Here is a 17,597-nt window from a genome sequence, read left to right on the forward strand (position 1 = left end):
ACCCAGAAATGATCAGAGCAGCACCGTGGCACAGCTGGGTAGAGTCACTGCTTCGCAGCTTCAGCAACCTGGGTTCAATCTTGACCTCCGGTGCTGTCTGTGTGGAGTTTCCCTGTGACAGAGTGGGTTTCCTCCAGTTTGGTTTCCTCCCACAGCCACTAGCCACTATAGCCATTATAGCCACTGTAAATTGTCCCCAGAGTGTAGATGAATGGTAGAATCTGGGAGGTTTTGGTGGGACTGTGGAGACAATAAAATAGATTAGGTTAGGATCAGTGTAAAATTGCATGGTCGATGGTTGGCACAGACTCAGTGGGCCAAAGGCCCTGTTTCCATGACTCTATGTAATCAATGTTGTAATCATGGAAATATCACTGAAAGACAAGGATTTTGGCAGAGACAACAGGCATTCCTGAGGAATTACTGCTGACAGTGGTAAGAATAGGCTTACCCACCACAGTAGAACTGTACCTGCTCCCGCCACCAGAGAAACCAAAGACGAAAAGGAGCGCAACCACTGACAAGGTGATGTGTTGCTTTATGGTAAAGCTGACATTATAAAGATAATAAAGATCTGGATTAGAGAGTATGGATTATGAGGAGAGACTAAAGGAGCTAGGGTTGTTCTCATTGGAGAGAAGGAGGATGAGGGGAGACATGATAGAGGTATACAAGATATTAAGAGGAATAGATAGAGTGGACAGCCAGCGCCTCTCTCCCAGGGCATCAATGCTCAAAGCAAGAGGACATGGCTTTAAGGTATTGGATGGGAAGTTCAAGGGTGATGTCAGAGGGAGGTTTTTCACCCAGAGAGTGGTTGGTGCATGGAATGCGCTGCCTGGGGTGGTGGTGGAGGCTGATACATTGGACAAGTTCAAGAGATTGTTAGATAAGCATATGGAGGAATTTAAGTTCGAGGGAAGGGGTTAGATAGTCTTAGGTGTGGTTTGAAGGGCGGCACAACATGATGGGCCGAAGGGCCTGTATTGCGCTGTATTGTTCTATAGTTCTATTACTCTGGCTTTCATACTGCCTTCTAAAACAGGTAGACATTGCTGTGGACCCCTACCAGTGTGCCAATTAAAATAATGGGCAGCGAGTGGGGCAGGAGTAGTGATCCATTCTCAGGCTGCTACCATCTTCTTTAAAGCAGATAAACCCACCCAGATGAAATCCCCTTTCTGTTTACAGCAGGAGCAAACAGCCCCTGCAGAGAAAAGAAAAAAATCTATAAAAAATGTGAAGGAGTAGTGTGTGTACTGAATGCACAGAAATAGCCCCTTCATTATTAATTTCTCAGAGAAGGTGCAGTAAAATGTGAAACAAAGAGATTACAATTGTAATGTGGAATGTACCAGACCCTCTGATCCATTCTGCATGTCAAACCCTCCTGGAAGGAAAGAATAAAAGGTTAAAGGGGAACATAATTTTGGGTTTTCATTGCATTTGATTTCCTGATGTAGATTCTTGCATTTGATGGATAGTAATGAAAATTGGTATTTGAATGCTTTCTCTCTAGAGTATAGATCACTTAACTGAACAAAGACAGATTTAGTAGACTGTATCTGCTGTACAGTCCTGACCTATGCAGAGCCAGTCCTTTTTCAGATCAATATATGTATTTGTTACTCTCTGTTCTTACCAAGACAAAGAATACACTTGGAAGAGGCACATTTCTAAATTCCTGGAGTTTTAATTTTACTTCATATTTATCCAGCCTCTTGCAATTCTGCACACATATCTTTATATTGAACTTGATTCATTATGTGGCACAGATGATTAATTGTTATGCAAATTAATTACCTTAACGAAAATGTAGTCATCATTGACAAGCAGCGAATTCTGGTCTATGTTTCCAGGAAAATGGGTTTTGAGAGCTTTCTCCGTGCAGTTTGTAATTTGGCAGGTGATATAAAGAAAAGCTGTAAAAAAAAACTTAATAGTTCTCAAAAAATATTAATAGTAAAAATAATAGTTCTCAAAAAGAAAAAGAGCATTCTGATGAAAGACACTCAAACAAAAATGTTATTTCTATGTCTTCCTCCACAGATACTGACTGGCGCCCTGCATGTTTCTAGTAGAATGTATAATTACGTAAGATTTCCAGCATCAGCAGTGTTTGGCTTTTGGATAACTGCAGAAGAGAGCTTGTTTATGTCTTTCAAGTTTTAAAATCTGCTCTGCAAAGCACTCAAAGAACAAATATTGCAATCCTATTTTAAAATTTGTGCCTCGGAGCTTTTCGACTCTGTACTAATAGCTGACTAGTTTTGTGTTTAATATCCTATTTCTTCCATGTTTCTGCACTCAGGCAGCAAAAAAGATTCTGATTGATTGCACTTTTAATCTTGTTCTCATCTAAAATAGAAATTCAATGAACATTTTTAAATTGAAACATTTCACTGTTAGTAACTACATCAAAAAGGTGACAGGGTGGCTTGCATTTCACCATTTGCTGAGCTTTCTTGTTAACTAGCCTAATGCCCAAAAACACCATCATAGATACCTTTCTCTTCACAAATAAAGGGATTATTGCTTAATGGATAATAGCACAGCCTGAAACTATACGTGGGTAAAGCGATTTGTAAACTATCTCTTCGACATTGCACTGCATACCCCAGAAGCAAATCTGGCAGGTTTGCTGACTGAATCTTACAAGATTCATTACACATGCAAAGTTCCAGACTAAATAAACACCTTAACATCTTGCAAAATGCTGATCTGCCTTAATCAGACCTGCTTCCCAGGCTAACAATATTTTCCTTCATCTCCATAAAATAATTTCCTCATAACAATTACCCTAAAAAGCATCACTTAAATTTATTTTGATGATTACAATTACAACAACATCTATCACATATGTAAGCATTAATCATCAAATCTATTACTTTTAAAAAGTAGCTGCAGTTAAAACACTAATAGTCAAATCAAAATAGCTGCTAACTCGAATTATCTCAGTAGGATACACAGGAGCTCCCCGGGTTACAGGTGACCTGACTTACAGTATTCCAACTTTATGAAAATTGTTCTATACATCTTTAAAGCATTTTCAAGCTGGTAATAATAATAATAAAATGCTTTGTGGTATTCATTAATGAGTGGATATAGTACATATTCTATTGGTCTAATTATGGGTAGTGTTAGGGTGAACATTCAAGCAAATGAAAGAACTACAGCAAGTGTATGTAGAGCGATATGAAATGGCTAATTATCGAAAACAGGCGTTTCTGACTTACAGAGAAATTGGCTTATGGACAGTTCTCAGGAACGGAATGCTAACATAACCTGGGGACTGCCTGTACTTTCAGTTTTAACCTCAGTATCATTGGGCCACACTCAGTAACCAGTGCAGCTAACAACAGTCCCTGCATGCAGAAAATACTGTAACTGCTTTGTTTTAAATCAAAGTGGCTAAAACTTGACTTCATCACAGTAAAGAGGCATTTCCTCAGTCAAGCTACTGAACAGTAAATTGTGCTTTTAGAAAATAAATGTATACCTTAATTGTATAATGGGACCACTTTCCAATGGGTAATGTGATAGAATCACCAGTGCTTGTGAAAATCATTATAATTGTAGCAATGGAAAGAAAGAGTGTTTGATGTTTCCAAACTAGGGCACAGTCAGTTGCTGTAAGCTGCGAATCTCAATTTGTGTTCCATGATTATAGGGACAGGTGTAAACTGGTGAGCAAGCCAAAAATGGTTGCCTGCCTGAGGCAATTATAGTGCATAATACCAGTCAGTGGTACCATTCAAATTTCCTTCCAATTGTTGTGTCCAAAGGAGGACAGGCAATGCAATGATTCTCTGGAGGCACAGTCTGGAGCTGAAATTGAGATGTCATCAGAGGCAGTGCTGTAAGATACATGTGATATAAATCTTTTTCTATGATATTTTAATTTATTTTAATATTACCTTTTTCTCTCATCAATGAGTCATCCTTTGCACTCACCTGTTCCTTATTGCAATACAGACAAGCAGCATCTTTGAGGTTTCAGTGTTAGTACTGGAATTGGGAGAGTCCAGGAATAACCCTGGTTAATGCTGTATCTGACCCTTTTCTTACCCTTCTTCCGTCATCCATCATATTTTTCAGGAGGCATGACTGAAGTGGGAGACCCTACCAGAGGTGATCCTATTATATTATTACAGTATTTGATTTGTTTCTAACAGCAAATATTTAGAGACTTGACTGGGGAAATGCTCTTTTACACAAATGAGGTCAAGTTTTATCACCCTGATTCAAAACAAATCGACATGCGGGGACTACTGTGAGCTGCAATGGTTAATAAAGATGTTGGATTGGGCAATTAGGTGAGCAAAGGCAGAGGGGTCATACAAGCACCCTATACAATGAAACCAATATAGAAGCCCACATTTTACACATAATGATGCTCAATACTGCACAATCAAATTAAAGTCTTGAAATTGAACTTATTTGAACATGTCCATACATGTGTGATTAAAATAGCAGGCAACATGATTGTACATGTTTAGCCCCTGTTGAACATATTTTTGTGCTTGTAATTTTAAGACCATTCCCCACAATGCCCTCCAATAAAATGAATTGAAATACATTAATATGCTATTGCCCATTTTGCTCTTCCAAAGTTGAATTTTAATAAATCAATGATTAAGCTCATCATTTGTTACTATCATATATATCTTGACATTGTACACATCATACAGAATAAACGTATATCACTTATATTGTACACATGATATTAGTAACCAATCTTTACCTCCACTGCTATCCTGAATTTCCATGTGAACCAAATCTGGATCACCATCAACTCTGGGTACAGACCTGGAATAAGAAACAGCTATGTTTTTCCCTGTTCTAAACAGAAAACAAAGCTAGTAAAACAGGCTTAATATTTTCCACTCTCTTCATCTGATTCGTCTGTTTCAATTAATGTTTACACATTAATCAGAACATATTTTAAATAACCTCAGACCAAAATATTAACATTTGGAAACTATTCCTCCTGTGGTGAAATTATCAATGTGATAATGTGCAAGAAACTTAATCTATTCCTAAAACTCAATCTGTGTCATTTTTGCTGTGTGATTGATGGCCAAATTATACCAAGCTATGTATTTACTTAAATGCTGTACTTTTAGTTCGGGTTGTCAAGAATTCAGGCTGAAAACATACCACTAGGAGATATCTTTTTGGTTAAGAGGGAAGATATGTTGTACTATGCTATATTTAACAGTAATCTTAATTATATGAGAAACAAAGCTTTTATTTATTAGTGCTACCTCAAAATATTAAGAGCAATATATTCAATATTTGTCCAGCAGTGACTCAGCAAAAGATTGCCTGTATTTTACACACATTAATAATGAGCAGCCTGAAAATGTCCATACGTGACATCATTGTTTGAATGTGCATTATATTTGTATCAAATTCATTTGCACTGTTTTAATATTAGCATTAGCCTAGTCAACATTTTCATTCAAACCTCAAAGTATTTAAAATAAATTATGATCGCAAATATTTTTGAACTTTCCTAGCATTACTGTGTTTCTGGTCAGCACTACCTTTTTCTTATACACAGTGGGCATGAAATGTTCTCAAAATGAATTAAAGTGGAAAGTTCAAAAATATTGCATAAGCTTCATATGTCATGAGAGGAGATCATGCTTTTTTAACACTTTAACCAACCAAGTGGAAAATTACCCAGTTATATCCCATTCATAAAATGCAGGACATATCCAATCCAGCTAATTACTTCAAACCAGTCTACTTTCCACCATCAGCAAAATGAACAAAGGTGCTATTGACAGTGCTATCAAGAGGCATTTACTCACCAAAATGTGGAGTGAGGTTACAATCAGAGCAGCCATGATCTTTTAAAATGATGGAGCAGGCTTGAGTATCTAAATGGCCTACACCTCTTAATTTATAAGTAACCTGCTCAATAATACCAACTTTAGATTTCATCAGGAGCACTTGAATTCAGACCTCATCACAGCTTTCGGTCCAAACATATATCGAAGACCTGATTTCACTCTCATTTCAGAAGATGAGAGTGACTGCCCTTAACATCAAAGCAGCACTTTAGTTCCAATCAACATGTGTCTAACCACCGATCCTTGACATTCAATGATATTACTATCACTGGGTCCCTCACTATCACTGTTGGGTGTTATCAATGACCAGAAGCTCGATCGGATAGCCTCAGGAAAATACAAGACCAGATCCTGTAGGAATTGACTCATCTCGGATGAAGGAATGTGGGAATCAACAGCCCTATAGACCAACAGACCTCAATCAGTGAGGATAGGCAGCAATACCTCCAGCACGATTATTCTCAACACTGGTGTCCCACAAGGCTGCATCCTCAGCCCTCTACTCTACTCCCTATACATTCATGACTGTGTGGCCAGATTCTGCTCTAACTCCATCTACAAATTTGCAGATGATACCACCGTTGTAGGCCATATCTCAAACAATGATGAGGAGTACAGGAAGGAGATAGAGAGCTTAGTGGAATGGTGTCATGACAACAACCTTTCCCTCAATGGCAACAAAACAAAAGAGCTGGTCATTGACTTCAGGAAAGGGGGCAGTGTACATGCACCTGTCTACATCAACAGCCCTGAAGTTGAGAGGGTTGAGAGCTTCAAGTTCCTGGGAGTGAACATCACCAACAACCTATCCTGGTCAAATCACGTAGAAGCCACGGCCAAGAAAGCTCACCAGTGCCTCTACTTCCTCAGGAGGCTAAAGAAATTCGGTATGTCCCCTTTGACACTTACCAACTTTTATCAATGCACCATAGAAAGCATCCTATCTGGATGCATCACAGCTTGGTACAGCAACTGCTCTGCCCATGACCACAAGAAACTGCAGAGAGTTGTGGACACAGCCCAGCACGTCACAGAAACCGGCCTCCCCTCCCTGGACTCTGTCTTTACCTCTCACTGCCTTGGCGAAGCAGCCAGCATAATCAAAGACGCCACCCACCCGGGTCATTCTCTCTTCTCTCCTCTTCCATCGGGTAGAAGATACAGGAGCCTGAGGGCACATGCCACCAGGCTTAAGGACAGCTTCTAGCCCACTGTGATAAGACTATTGAACAGTTCCCTTATACGATGAGATGGACTCTGACCTCACGATCTACCTTGTTGTGACCTTGGCACCTTATTGCACTGCACTTTCTCTGTAGCTGTGACACTTTACTCTGTACTGTTATTGTGTTTATCTGTACTACCTCAATGCACTCAGTACTAACTCAATGTAACTGCACTGTGTAATGAATTGACCTGTACGATCGGTATGCAAGACAAGTTTTTCACTGTACCTCGGTACAAGTGACAATAATAAACCAATACCAATGCCAATACCATGACTTAGCACTGGGTTTGAAGTATATTAATTGGATAAATCAGCTTCTGTGATGTTGACTGATGGATCAATCAATATTGGCCCAGGAGAACAAGAACAACTCATCAACTCTTCTTCAAATTTGTGCCATGAAATACGGAAGAGCAAATAGGGCTGTGTTTGAAAAGATGTTATGTCTGACCACCCGGAATTCTCTCAGGCACTGGAGTACCCTCCTGAATTTGTGTCTTCAAGTCAAGAATGGAATTTGAATTCACAAGCTTCTAACACAGCAGCGAGTAAGCTGATCTGAGATATAGGAGCCAATCATTTGCGGTATTGGGGTGGATGTATGTTATTAACAATACTATATAGCCTCCTGTGGGCATTTACAATAATTACATTCAAAGATATCTTGAATTATTTTCCTTTGATAAAATATTTTAGAATGTCTGGCTAGTATTACTACACCTATTTCAAAACAAACTGGCTAACGAAAGTTACAGATTTCAATTTTTGCTGCACCTCTTCTGTAATGACAAGCTGCCAATAACAGCAGGGCCAGCAAGCAGTAACAATCGTTTCCTTTTGGGATCAGAAGAGAAAAATCATGAGATTTAGCTAATCTTCCTTGTGTCACGGATGGGTGTCATAAAAATACCAATAGTCACAAACTTAAAAATCAATAAAAATGCAGATATGGAAATCTAAAACAAAAAGAGAAAATGCTGGAAATACTCAGCAGGTCGTTCCTCATCTGTAGGAAGAGAAACAGAGTCAACGTTTCAGATCAGAGACTGGTTGACCGTGATGCAATATCTGGAAAGTATGCAAACCAATAATAGTGGAAAATCATTTAAATTGTGGCCCAAAATTCATTCCTCTTTATCTCTTGATCTTATGGCTTTCAAGTTTTTTTTCCTTATATACAAATGTATTGCTCTCTTGAATTTGCTTTCTGATCCTTTAGTTCTTCGAGATCCGCAGTACTTTTTCCACCTACCCATGACTCTCCTGAGTCTTCTCTAACTTGAAAGGCTGGGATGAAATAAGAAAATCATTCCAGACACTGCTACTCAGGCAAATGCCCATCAGAGCAAATAGGAATCATGCAAGATAGAAGTCAAAGGGAAAAAAGTGAATACTAAAGGGAGAGAAAAAGTCTCAAAACTTGAAAACTTTCCCTAGATAATAATACAGGTTCCAAGATTCATCACTACAATAAGACTATTGAACGGTTCCCTTATACAATGAGATGGACTCTGACCTCACGATCTACCTTGTTGTGACCTCGCACCTTATTGCACTGCACTTTCTCTGTAGCTGTGACACTTTACTCTGTACTGTTATTGTTTATCTGTACAACATCAATGCACTCTGCACTGACTCAATGTAACTCCACTGTGTAATGAATTGACTTGTACGATTGGTTTGTAAGACAAGCTTTTCACTGTACCTTGGTACAAGTGACAATAATAAACCAATACCAATGTGTATACTTTAGAAATCCAAGAGTAAAATTAAGTCATTCAATAAACCTTCTTACATCTTCAATATCAAGCTCTATAGAATCCTGGAGAACTTTACAGACCGAAGCCCTTGCAGTGCAGACATTTCTTAACCACATTCTGGTGTTTTTCCTTCAAACACACAATTGACTGAACAGTAGAATTTACTATTCAAATACTGCCTTTAGATAGTGCTTTAAAAAGATATATACTTTGCGCAAAAAGTATCAATTATTTTGTTATTGCTTTCTTTGTTACTGCAAAACCCCAGGCCAGGAACAGAGATGCCTAGGTAGACTTTACAAAAGACACTCCATTCTATTCTCCCAGTTTCTCCATCTCAGTCTTAGAACATAGAACATTACAGCACAGGAACAGGCTCTTTGGTCCACCATGTCTGTACCAACCATGAAGCCAATCAAACTAATCCCATCTGCCTGCACCTCATCTGTATTCTTCTGTTCCCTCTCCATTCACGTGTCTGTCTAAATGCCTGTTAAACATTGTTATCTTAACTGCTTCCACCACCTCCCCTGGCGGCGCATTCCAAGCATCTACCGCTCTCTGTAAAAGAACTTGCCTCGCATATCTCCTTTAAATCTTTCTCCTCTCACCTTAAATCTAGGCTGTATAATATTTCACATTTCCACCCCGGGAAAAAGACTCTATCTACCTATCTACGCTTCTCATAATTTTATCTATAGGGTCACTTTTTGGCCTCCGACGCTCCAATGAAAACAATCCAAATTGTCCAACCTCTCATAGCTAATACTCTACAATCCAGGTAACATTCTGATGATCTTCTTCTGCGCCGTCTCCAAAACCTCCACATCCTTTCTATAATGTGGTGATCAGAACTGAGCACAATAGTCCAAATGTAATTTAGCAATTTCTGTAGTTTCAAGATTGCACCACCACACACTTCACTTCCTGTTTTTTTTCTGGCCAGTTCTGCTGCAGGTTATCCACCTATACTATTCAGTCAGTTTTTGACATGATCTGATTTGCACAACCCTGACCTGCATTTTACAACTCTTACAAGTCCCTTGGGTACATGGTAATATCCATGGAACATGTCAATCCTAGCCTGACTCTGAGATTTTCCCTTCATCCCATCCATCCCTCCTTCATCCTCTCTGTAATGTAAAACTAACGTTTCCTCTCTTTCCCATTTCTGACAAAGGGTGTTTAACCTGATTCATTAACTCCATTTCTCTTTCCACGATGCTGGCTGATATGTTGAATGTTTCCAGCATTTTCTATTCTCAATTCATAGCTTGTACATTAACCAGATTAAGCATGCCAGAGGCTCTAATACACCGATTATTTCTCTTAGCTTCAATTGTCCAAGCAGACAATAATTTCAAAAGTATTTTTGAAATTTATAAAAGCATTTTTTTTCTATTTTCCTCCAGATAGGAATTCTGTCAATAAAGTTTGGGTAACACATCTTAGTGTGCTTTTTAAAGATTCTGTTTTTTTTCTTAGACTTTCACTTTGACTGTAGGCTATTTATATGAAACAGGATAACTGCTCAAATAATTACTGCAGCTTCTGCAGATACATTCTGTAGGTAAGTACAAAAGGGATCAGTTAAGTAAGTCAGTCTCAGGTGAGTACACCTTACTTTCTTGAGCATTGATTCATTTACTTGCACGATAGAAGAACCTAGAACTGGAACAACAAAAATCTCTCAGAATCTAGAACTGACCCTTATACATTTACAATCTTTCCATGACAGTACAACATTAACGCATGGAGTGAGACTCAGTTCAATTAATTCAGCTGAGTTGCTTCAAAGAGATGAATTTACAGATCAATTGTTGTAACCAGATTCCTGAAGTTCAAATTATACAACTTATCTCAAGGCGATCCCAATATCATAATTAACCCCTTAAGGGTATTTTCCAAATATAATAATTATTTTTTTAAAATTCTCCTAGAGTCATATAGCCCAAAAACGGGCTAATTGGTCCACTATGTCCATGCTGACCATCAATAACCTATCTATATCAATCCAATGACCAGCACTTGGTCCACAGCCTACTATCCCTTGGCGATTCAATGCTTATTAGATACTTAAATGTTGTGAGAGAACCTGCCTTCATCACCCATTCCAAATTCCAACCAGCCTCTGGGTAAAAAAGTTTTTCCTCAGATTCCCTCTAAACTTTTTACCCCTAACCTTAAACCTAGGCCTGCTATCCTATGATCCATGCTATCTGTGCTCCTTATAAGTTTGTATATCTCTCTCAGGAACCCCTCAGCCTCAGAGTCATACAGAACAGAAACTGCTCCTTCAGCCCAATTTGTCCATGCCAACCAGGGTGTCTTCCTGAGCTGTCCTATTTTCCTATGTTTGGTCCATATCCCTCTCAACCTTTCCAATCCATGTAGAGGTCTTCGCCAGGTTACGAACGCCTGACTTATGAACAGCCTGTACATATGAACAAGTTTTTGGGAGACCAGCGGGATGGATTTGCTGGCTGCTGTGGGGCTGCAGGCATCTTAAAAACAGACACATAGAAAACCTACAGCACAATTCAGGCCCTTCGGCCCACAAAGCTGTGCCAAACATGTCCCTACCTTAGAAGTTACTAGGCTAGGTGGGAATAGGGGACTTCCGCATGCCTTCTCTCCCCAATCTCACACCAACCCCCGAGCTGCAACAACTGAGCTGAACAGAGCTGGGACCGCTGAGCAGATCTACTCACTCATTGTCTCGGTGAGGTCTACTGGCGGCCACTCTTCCCACTCCAGCTCACTCTCCCATCACAGCTGCTTCTGTGATCCTCCTCTACACACTGTTTTTGTTCACTTCTGACTTATGAAAGGAACCCTGTCATAACCACTTCCTCTGGAAGCTCGTTCCATATAACCTCCACCCTCTTGTGAAAATCTTGCCTCTCAGGTCCCCTTTAAATCCTTCCCCTCTCACCTTAAACCTATGGCCTCAAGTTTTAGACACCCCTACCTTGGGACAAAGACTGTGACAATCCATCATATCCATGCCCCTCGTGATTTTATAAACCTCTATAAGGCCACCTCTCAGCCTCCTTTGCTCCAGGGAAAACAGTCCCAGCCCACCCAATCTCTCCTTATAACTCAAGCCCTCCAGTCCCATCAACATCTTTGTGAATCTATTCTGCACCCTCTCTAGCTTAATCACATCCTTCCTACAATAATGGCAACTAGAACTGCACACAATATTCCAGGTGTGGTTTCACCTATGTCTTGCACATGTCTATAACATGACATCCCAATGCTCTGTTTCAAGGAAAAGAAACTTAGCCTATACAATCTTTCCTCATAACTTAAATGCTCTATCCCAGGCAACAACCTGGTGAATCTCCTCTATATGTTCTCCAGCACTACGACCAGAAAAAAAATCAGCAAAAAAGATCATGGGAAAAGATCAAAATGTAGAAGACAATGGCCTCAGTATTTCTAGGGAGACTGGTAGTAAAGATGGGAGGGTAATGCCATGAAGTGGAAGACTCTAATTTAACAGCAGGACTTGGATTTTCTATCTCCATACCCAGTTTTTGTCAACTGAGTGGGAAGCTGGAAAAATAGTGAGTAAAAATGTCTGAAGTAGAAAGAATGAGGGACAGCCTACAAATTGTGGTAAGGGATCATGATTTTTGGGGGTTGGGCTGGTGCGAAGAAAGATCATCAGTCAGAGAAGGATCAAGGATCAGTGGGAAGTGCAGAGATTGCAAATCAGGAGGAGCTCATGAGATATCCAAAGGTCAGAAGATTAAAGTGATCACTGCAAAAGTTAGTCGAAAGCATTTCCTATCAACCAATGAGAAGTGCCGACAAATTTTACTTGTTAGATGCAGCCTTCTGCTACCTGGTTTCTGACTCCAAGGAAATCTGACCAGGAGTCACCAAATCCAAATGATTCTAATATCTGAGGATTGCAGCTTCATTGATAAAATGAAATAATTACCTCCTTTTGCAAAGTTTAGTTGCTGGCTTCATAATCCCACCATTGGCAAAGCCAGTTGACATGTGCAAGAAGGAAGGTTTGGTTAATTTTTTACTTTGAAATTTCAGACTTTTGCTTGACATGGAAGACCGAAATTCCTCCCATTTCTGCTTGCAAAGCCAGCTCAGTCCTCTGTACAGCTGCCCAGGAGGGCCATGGAATGGCAGGGAAGCAGAGACAGTGCCCTCACGAGGCATGTCCCCTCCATGTATAAGCAATGCATAAAGTCTGGCAAGTTTAAAAAAATACTGTGCTGGTTCAGGTTATTATCAAACACAGTTCGGTAATAAAGTACTATTTACAACAGTGGTTAATGTCTTAAAAAAACCTCTGGCACTTTAGAAAATTCACTTCTGATCACTGATTCTGTGAGTACCTACCAATATTTTCTCATAAATAGCTGAGAAAAGGAGTTCTGTGTTACCCAGTGTGCTGGGAAACAAAACTCAAAGAAAAGGTGCAATTCTACAACATATCTTATTTTACAGTGTTCATTGCGGAGATCAACCCATGGCTGCGTTGAGCACAATGAGTCACTGCATGTGCTGACGTGCTATGTCAGCAAGTGCTGCTTTCTTTCTAATGGAAGTGGCAATCAATGAGAGCTCTAACAGAAGGTATAACTTTCATACCAGTCGAGGACCGAAAAGCAGAGCAGAATACTTCTGTCGGGGTAGAGGGAAGAATTTCCCTCATAGGGTATGGAAGCTCAGTGGTTTCTTTGTTCATGATTCAGAGGTGTGTAATAAGGATCTAAAGGCAGGAGATCCAATCCCACCGTGGTTGACAAAGAATTTACATTCACGTAATTAATTACATCTGGAATTTTAAATAAAGCTATTATCAGTAATTGTGACCGTGAAACTATCCACTAGTCATAAAACCCATTTACAGTGGCATGCAAAAGTTTGGGCATCCCTGGTCAAAATTTCTGTTACTGTGAATAGCTAAGTGAGTAAAAGATGACCTGATTTCCAAAAGGCATAAAGTTAAAGATGACACATTTCTTTAATATTTTAAGCAAGATTACTTTTTTATTTCCATCTTTTACAGTTTCAAACTAACAAAAAAAGGAAAAGGAGCCAAAGCAAAAGTTTGGGCACCCTACATGGTCAGTACTTAGTAACACCCCTTTGGCAAGTATCACAGCTTGCAAACACTTTCTGTAGCCAGCTAAGAGTCTTTTAATTCTTGCTGGGGGGATTTTCACCTATTCTTCCTTGCAAAAGGCTTCTAGTTCTGTGAGATTCTTGGGCTTTCTTGCATGCACTGCTATTTTGAGGTGTATCCACAGATTTTCGATGATGTTTAGGTCGGGGGACTGTGAGGGCCATGGCAAAACCTTCAGCTTGTGCCTCTTGAAGTAGTCCATTGTGGATTTTGAGGTGTGTTTAGGATCGTTATCCTGTTGTAGAAGCCATCCTCTTTGCATCTTCAGCTTTTTAACAGACGGTGTGATGTTTGCTTCCAGAATTTGCTGGTATTTAATTGAATTCATTCTTCCCTCTACCAGTGAAATGTTCCCCGTGCCACTGGCTGCAACACAAGCCCAAAGCATAATCGATCCACCACAGTGCTTAACAGTTGGAGAGGTGTTCTTTTCATGAAATTCTGCACCTTTTTTCTCCAAACATACCTTTGCTCATTGCGGCCAAAATGTTCTATCTTAGCTTCATCAGTCCACAGGACTTTTTCCAAAACGCATCAGGCTTGTTTAGATGTTCCTTTGCAAACTTCTGACACTGAATTTTGTGGTGAGGACGCAGGAAAGGTTTTCTTCTGATGACTCTTCCATGATGGTCACATTTGTGCAGGTGTCGCTGCACAGTAGAACAGTGCACCACCGCTCTAAATCTTCCTGAAGGTCTTTTGCAGTCAAACAGGGGTTTTGATTTGCCTTTCTAGCAATCCTACGAGCAGTTATCTCAGAAAGTTTTCTTGGTCTTCCAGACCGCATCTTGACCTCCACCATTCCTGTTAACTGCCATTTCTTAATTACATTACGAACTGAGGAAATGGCTACCTGAAAACACTTTGCTATCTTCTTATAGCCTTCTCCTGCTTTGTGGGAATCATTTATTTTAATTTTCAGAGTGCTAGGCAGCTGCTTAAAAGAGCCCATGGCTGCTGATTGTTGGGACAAGGTTTGAGGAGTCAGGGTATTTATAAAGCATTGAAATTTGCATCACATAGCCTTTCCTAAAGATGACTGTGAACAAGCCATAGCCCTAACAAGCTAATGAAGGTCTGAGACTTTGGTAAAAGTTATCTGAGAGGTCAAATCTCTTGGGGTGCCCAAACTTTTGCATGGTGCTCCTATCCTTTTTTCACTCTAAAATTGTACAAAACAAAAATAATACACTAATCTCGCTTAAAATGCTGAAAAGACTGTTTCATCTTTAACTTTATAACTTTTGGAGATCAGTTCATCTTCTACTCACTTAACTATTCACAGCAACAGAAATTTTGACCAGGGGTGCCCAAACTTTTGCATGCTACTGTACTTCATTGATGTTCATTTCGAAAAGATATCTAATGTGTTTAACTTGTCTGTCCCACTTGTAACTCCAGACTCTTTAACTGCACCTGAAAAGGTCTAGCAACCCACTTAGTATTAGAGCAATTAAGGCTGGAATATAAATGCAGGCCTTGCTGGGAATGGACACATGTCATGAGTGAATAAGAAAAATCAAACAATAAACCAAGGGCTGAAACCTATTGGCAAGAACAAATGCAATTGATAGCATAAAAGTGTGGAGATGCACTTTTGGAAAAGCAATAAGGACAGACTTTGCTGTTCTGAGTAGGCACAAGAGCAGGAAATGTAAGTAGTTGGATATTGGAGATTAAGCTGATAAGACAGCTAACGAAGTACATAGGACCTGAGACTTTACCAACTGAGAAACAAGGAAACAACCATTCTGGGCCTTACCCTTTAGAAAGAATATCAAGGCTTTGGACAGAACACAGACAAGGTTTAGCAAGGTGCTATCACAAGGTGATGTTACATAGGATGTCAGTTATTGGACAGGCTCCATTTTTCCACATAGAGAGGATTAGGGGGAATATATGCTAAATTATGAACAATTTTAAAAGAGCAAGGAGAGAGAATCTGTTTCCTCTGGCAGGTGGGTCAGTAAAAAAAAATGGTGAAGGAACTGGAGAAGAATAAAGAGTGGTGGAATTAGATTGCATTGGAAGTTTCAAAGAGCTATTTAAGCCATAATGAGACCCCCATCCATCCTACAACATTTCCTGTCCCAGATTTTCATAGAACATAGAACATTGCAGCACAGTACTGGTCCTTCAGCCCACGATGTCGTGCCGACATTTTATCCTACTGTAAGATCTACCTAACCCTTCCTTCCCACATAGCCCTCCATTTTTCTATGATTCACGTGGGTATCTAAGAGTCTCTTATATGTCCTTAATGTATTTTCCTCCACCATCTCTGCCGGCAGTGCGTTCCATGCACCCACTATTCTCTGCGTAAAAAACTTACCTCTGACATCCCCCTTATACCTGCCTCCAATCACCTTAAAATTATGGCCCCTTGTATTAGCCATTTTTGACCTGGGAAAATGTCTCTGACTGTCCATTCCATCTATGCCCCTTATCATCTTTTTTCACCCCTATCAAGTCACCTCTCATCCTCCTTCACTCCAAAGAGAATAGCCCTAGCTCGCTCAACCTATCTTCATAAGACATGCTCTCCAATCCAGGCAGCATCCTGGTGAATCTCCTCTCCACCCTCTCTAAAGTTTCCACGTCCTTCCTATAATGAGGCAACCAGAACTGAACACAATACTCCTAGTGTGGTCTAACCAGACTTTTATAGAGCTGCAACATCACCTCGCAGCTCTTGAACTCAATACCCCGACTAATGAAGGCCAACGCCTTCTTCACAACCCTATCAACCTGGGTGGCAACCCTGAGGGATCTATGGGCATGGATCCCAAGATCGCTCTGTTCTTCCACACTGCTAAGAGTCCTGCCATTGACCTTGTATTCTGCCTTCAAATTTGACCTTCCAAAGTGTATCACTTCACACTTTTCCAGGTTGAACTCCATCTGCCACTTCTCAGTCCAGCTCTGCATCCTATCAATGTCCTGTTGTAATCTACAGCAACCTTCTACATTATCCACAACACCACCAACCTTCTGTCATCAGCAAACTTACTAACCCACCCTTCCACATCCAAGTCATTTATAAAAGTCACAAAGAGCAGGGGTCCCAGAACAGATCCCTGCGGAACACCAGTGGTCACCAACCTCCAGGCAGAATACTCTCACCTACAACCACCCTCTGTCTTCTATAGGTGAGCCAATTCTGAATCCACCCAGCCAAATTTCCCTGGATCCCATGCTTCCTGAGTTTCTGAATGAGCCTTCCATGAGGAACCTTATCAAATGCCTTCCTGAAATCCATGTACACCACATCCACTGCTCAACCTTCATCAATGTGCTTTGTCACATCCTCAAAGAATTCAGTCAGGCTTGTGAAACACGACCTGCCCTTCACAAAGCCATGCTGACTGTCCCTAATCAGCCTACGCTACTCCAAATGCCCATAAATCATGTCTCTAAGAATCTTCTCCAGTAATTTGCCCACCACTGAAGTAAGACTCACTGGTCTGTAATTCCTAGGGTTATCCCTACTCCTGTTCTTGTACAAAGGACAACACTTGCCACTCTCCAATCATCTGGCACTATTCCTGTGGCCATGAGGATGCAAAGATCATCACCAAAGGTGCAGC

The 17,597-nt window shown here is 40.2% G+C and overlaps 1 protein-coding gene across 2 annotated transcripts in view; it reads right to left on the reverse strand.

The window, feature by feature from the left end:
- sorcs2 (sortilin-related VPS10 domain containing receptor 2) overlaps positions 1–17,597 on the reverse strand; it is a 526,743-nt gene that overhangs the window by 124,554 nt on the left and 384,592 nt on the right. For both annotated transcript variants that reach the window (XM_052010588.1, XM_052010587.1), the window contains exons 6-7: positions 4,745–4,809; positions 1,804–1,922 (exon numbers count right to left, since the gene is read on the reverse strand). In XM_052010588.1, the coding sequence (XP_051866548.1) occupies positions 1,804–1,922; positions 4,745–4,809 (184 nt within the window). The remainder of the gene's footprint in view (positions 1–1,803; positions 1,923–4,744; positions 4,810–17,597) is intronic.

Source organism: Pristis pectinata, chromosome 2, assembly GCF_009764475.1.
Source record: "Pristis pectinata isolate sPriPec2 chromosome 2, sPriPec2.1.pri, whole genome shotgun sequence".
NCBI classification, from domain to species: Eukaryota; Metazoa; Chordata; class Chondrichthyes; order Rhinopristiformes; family Pristidae; genus Pristis; species Pristis pectinata.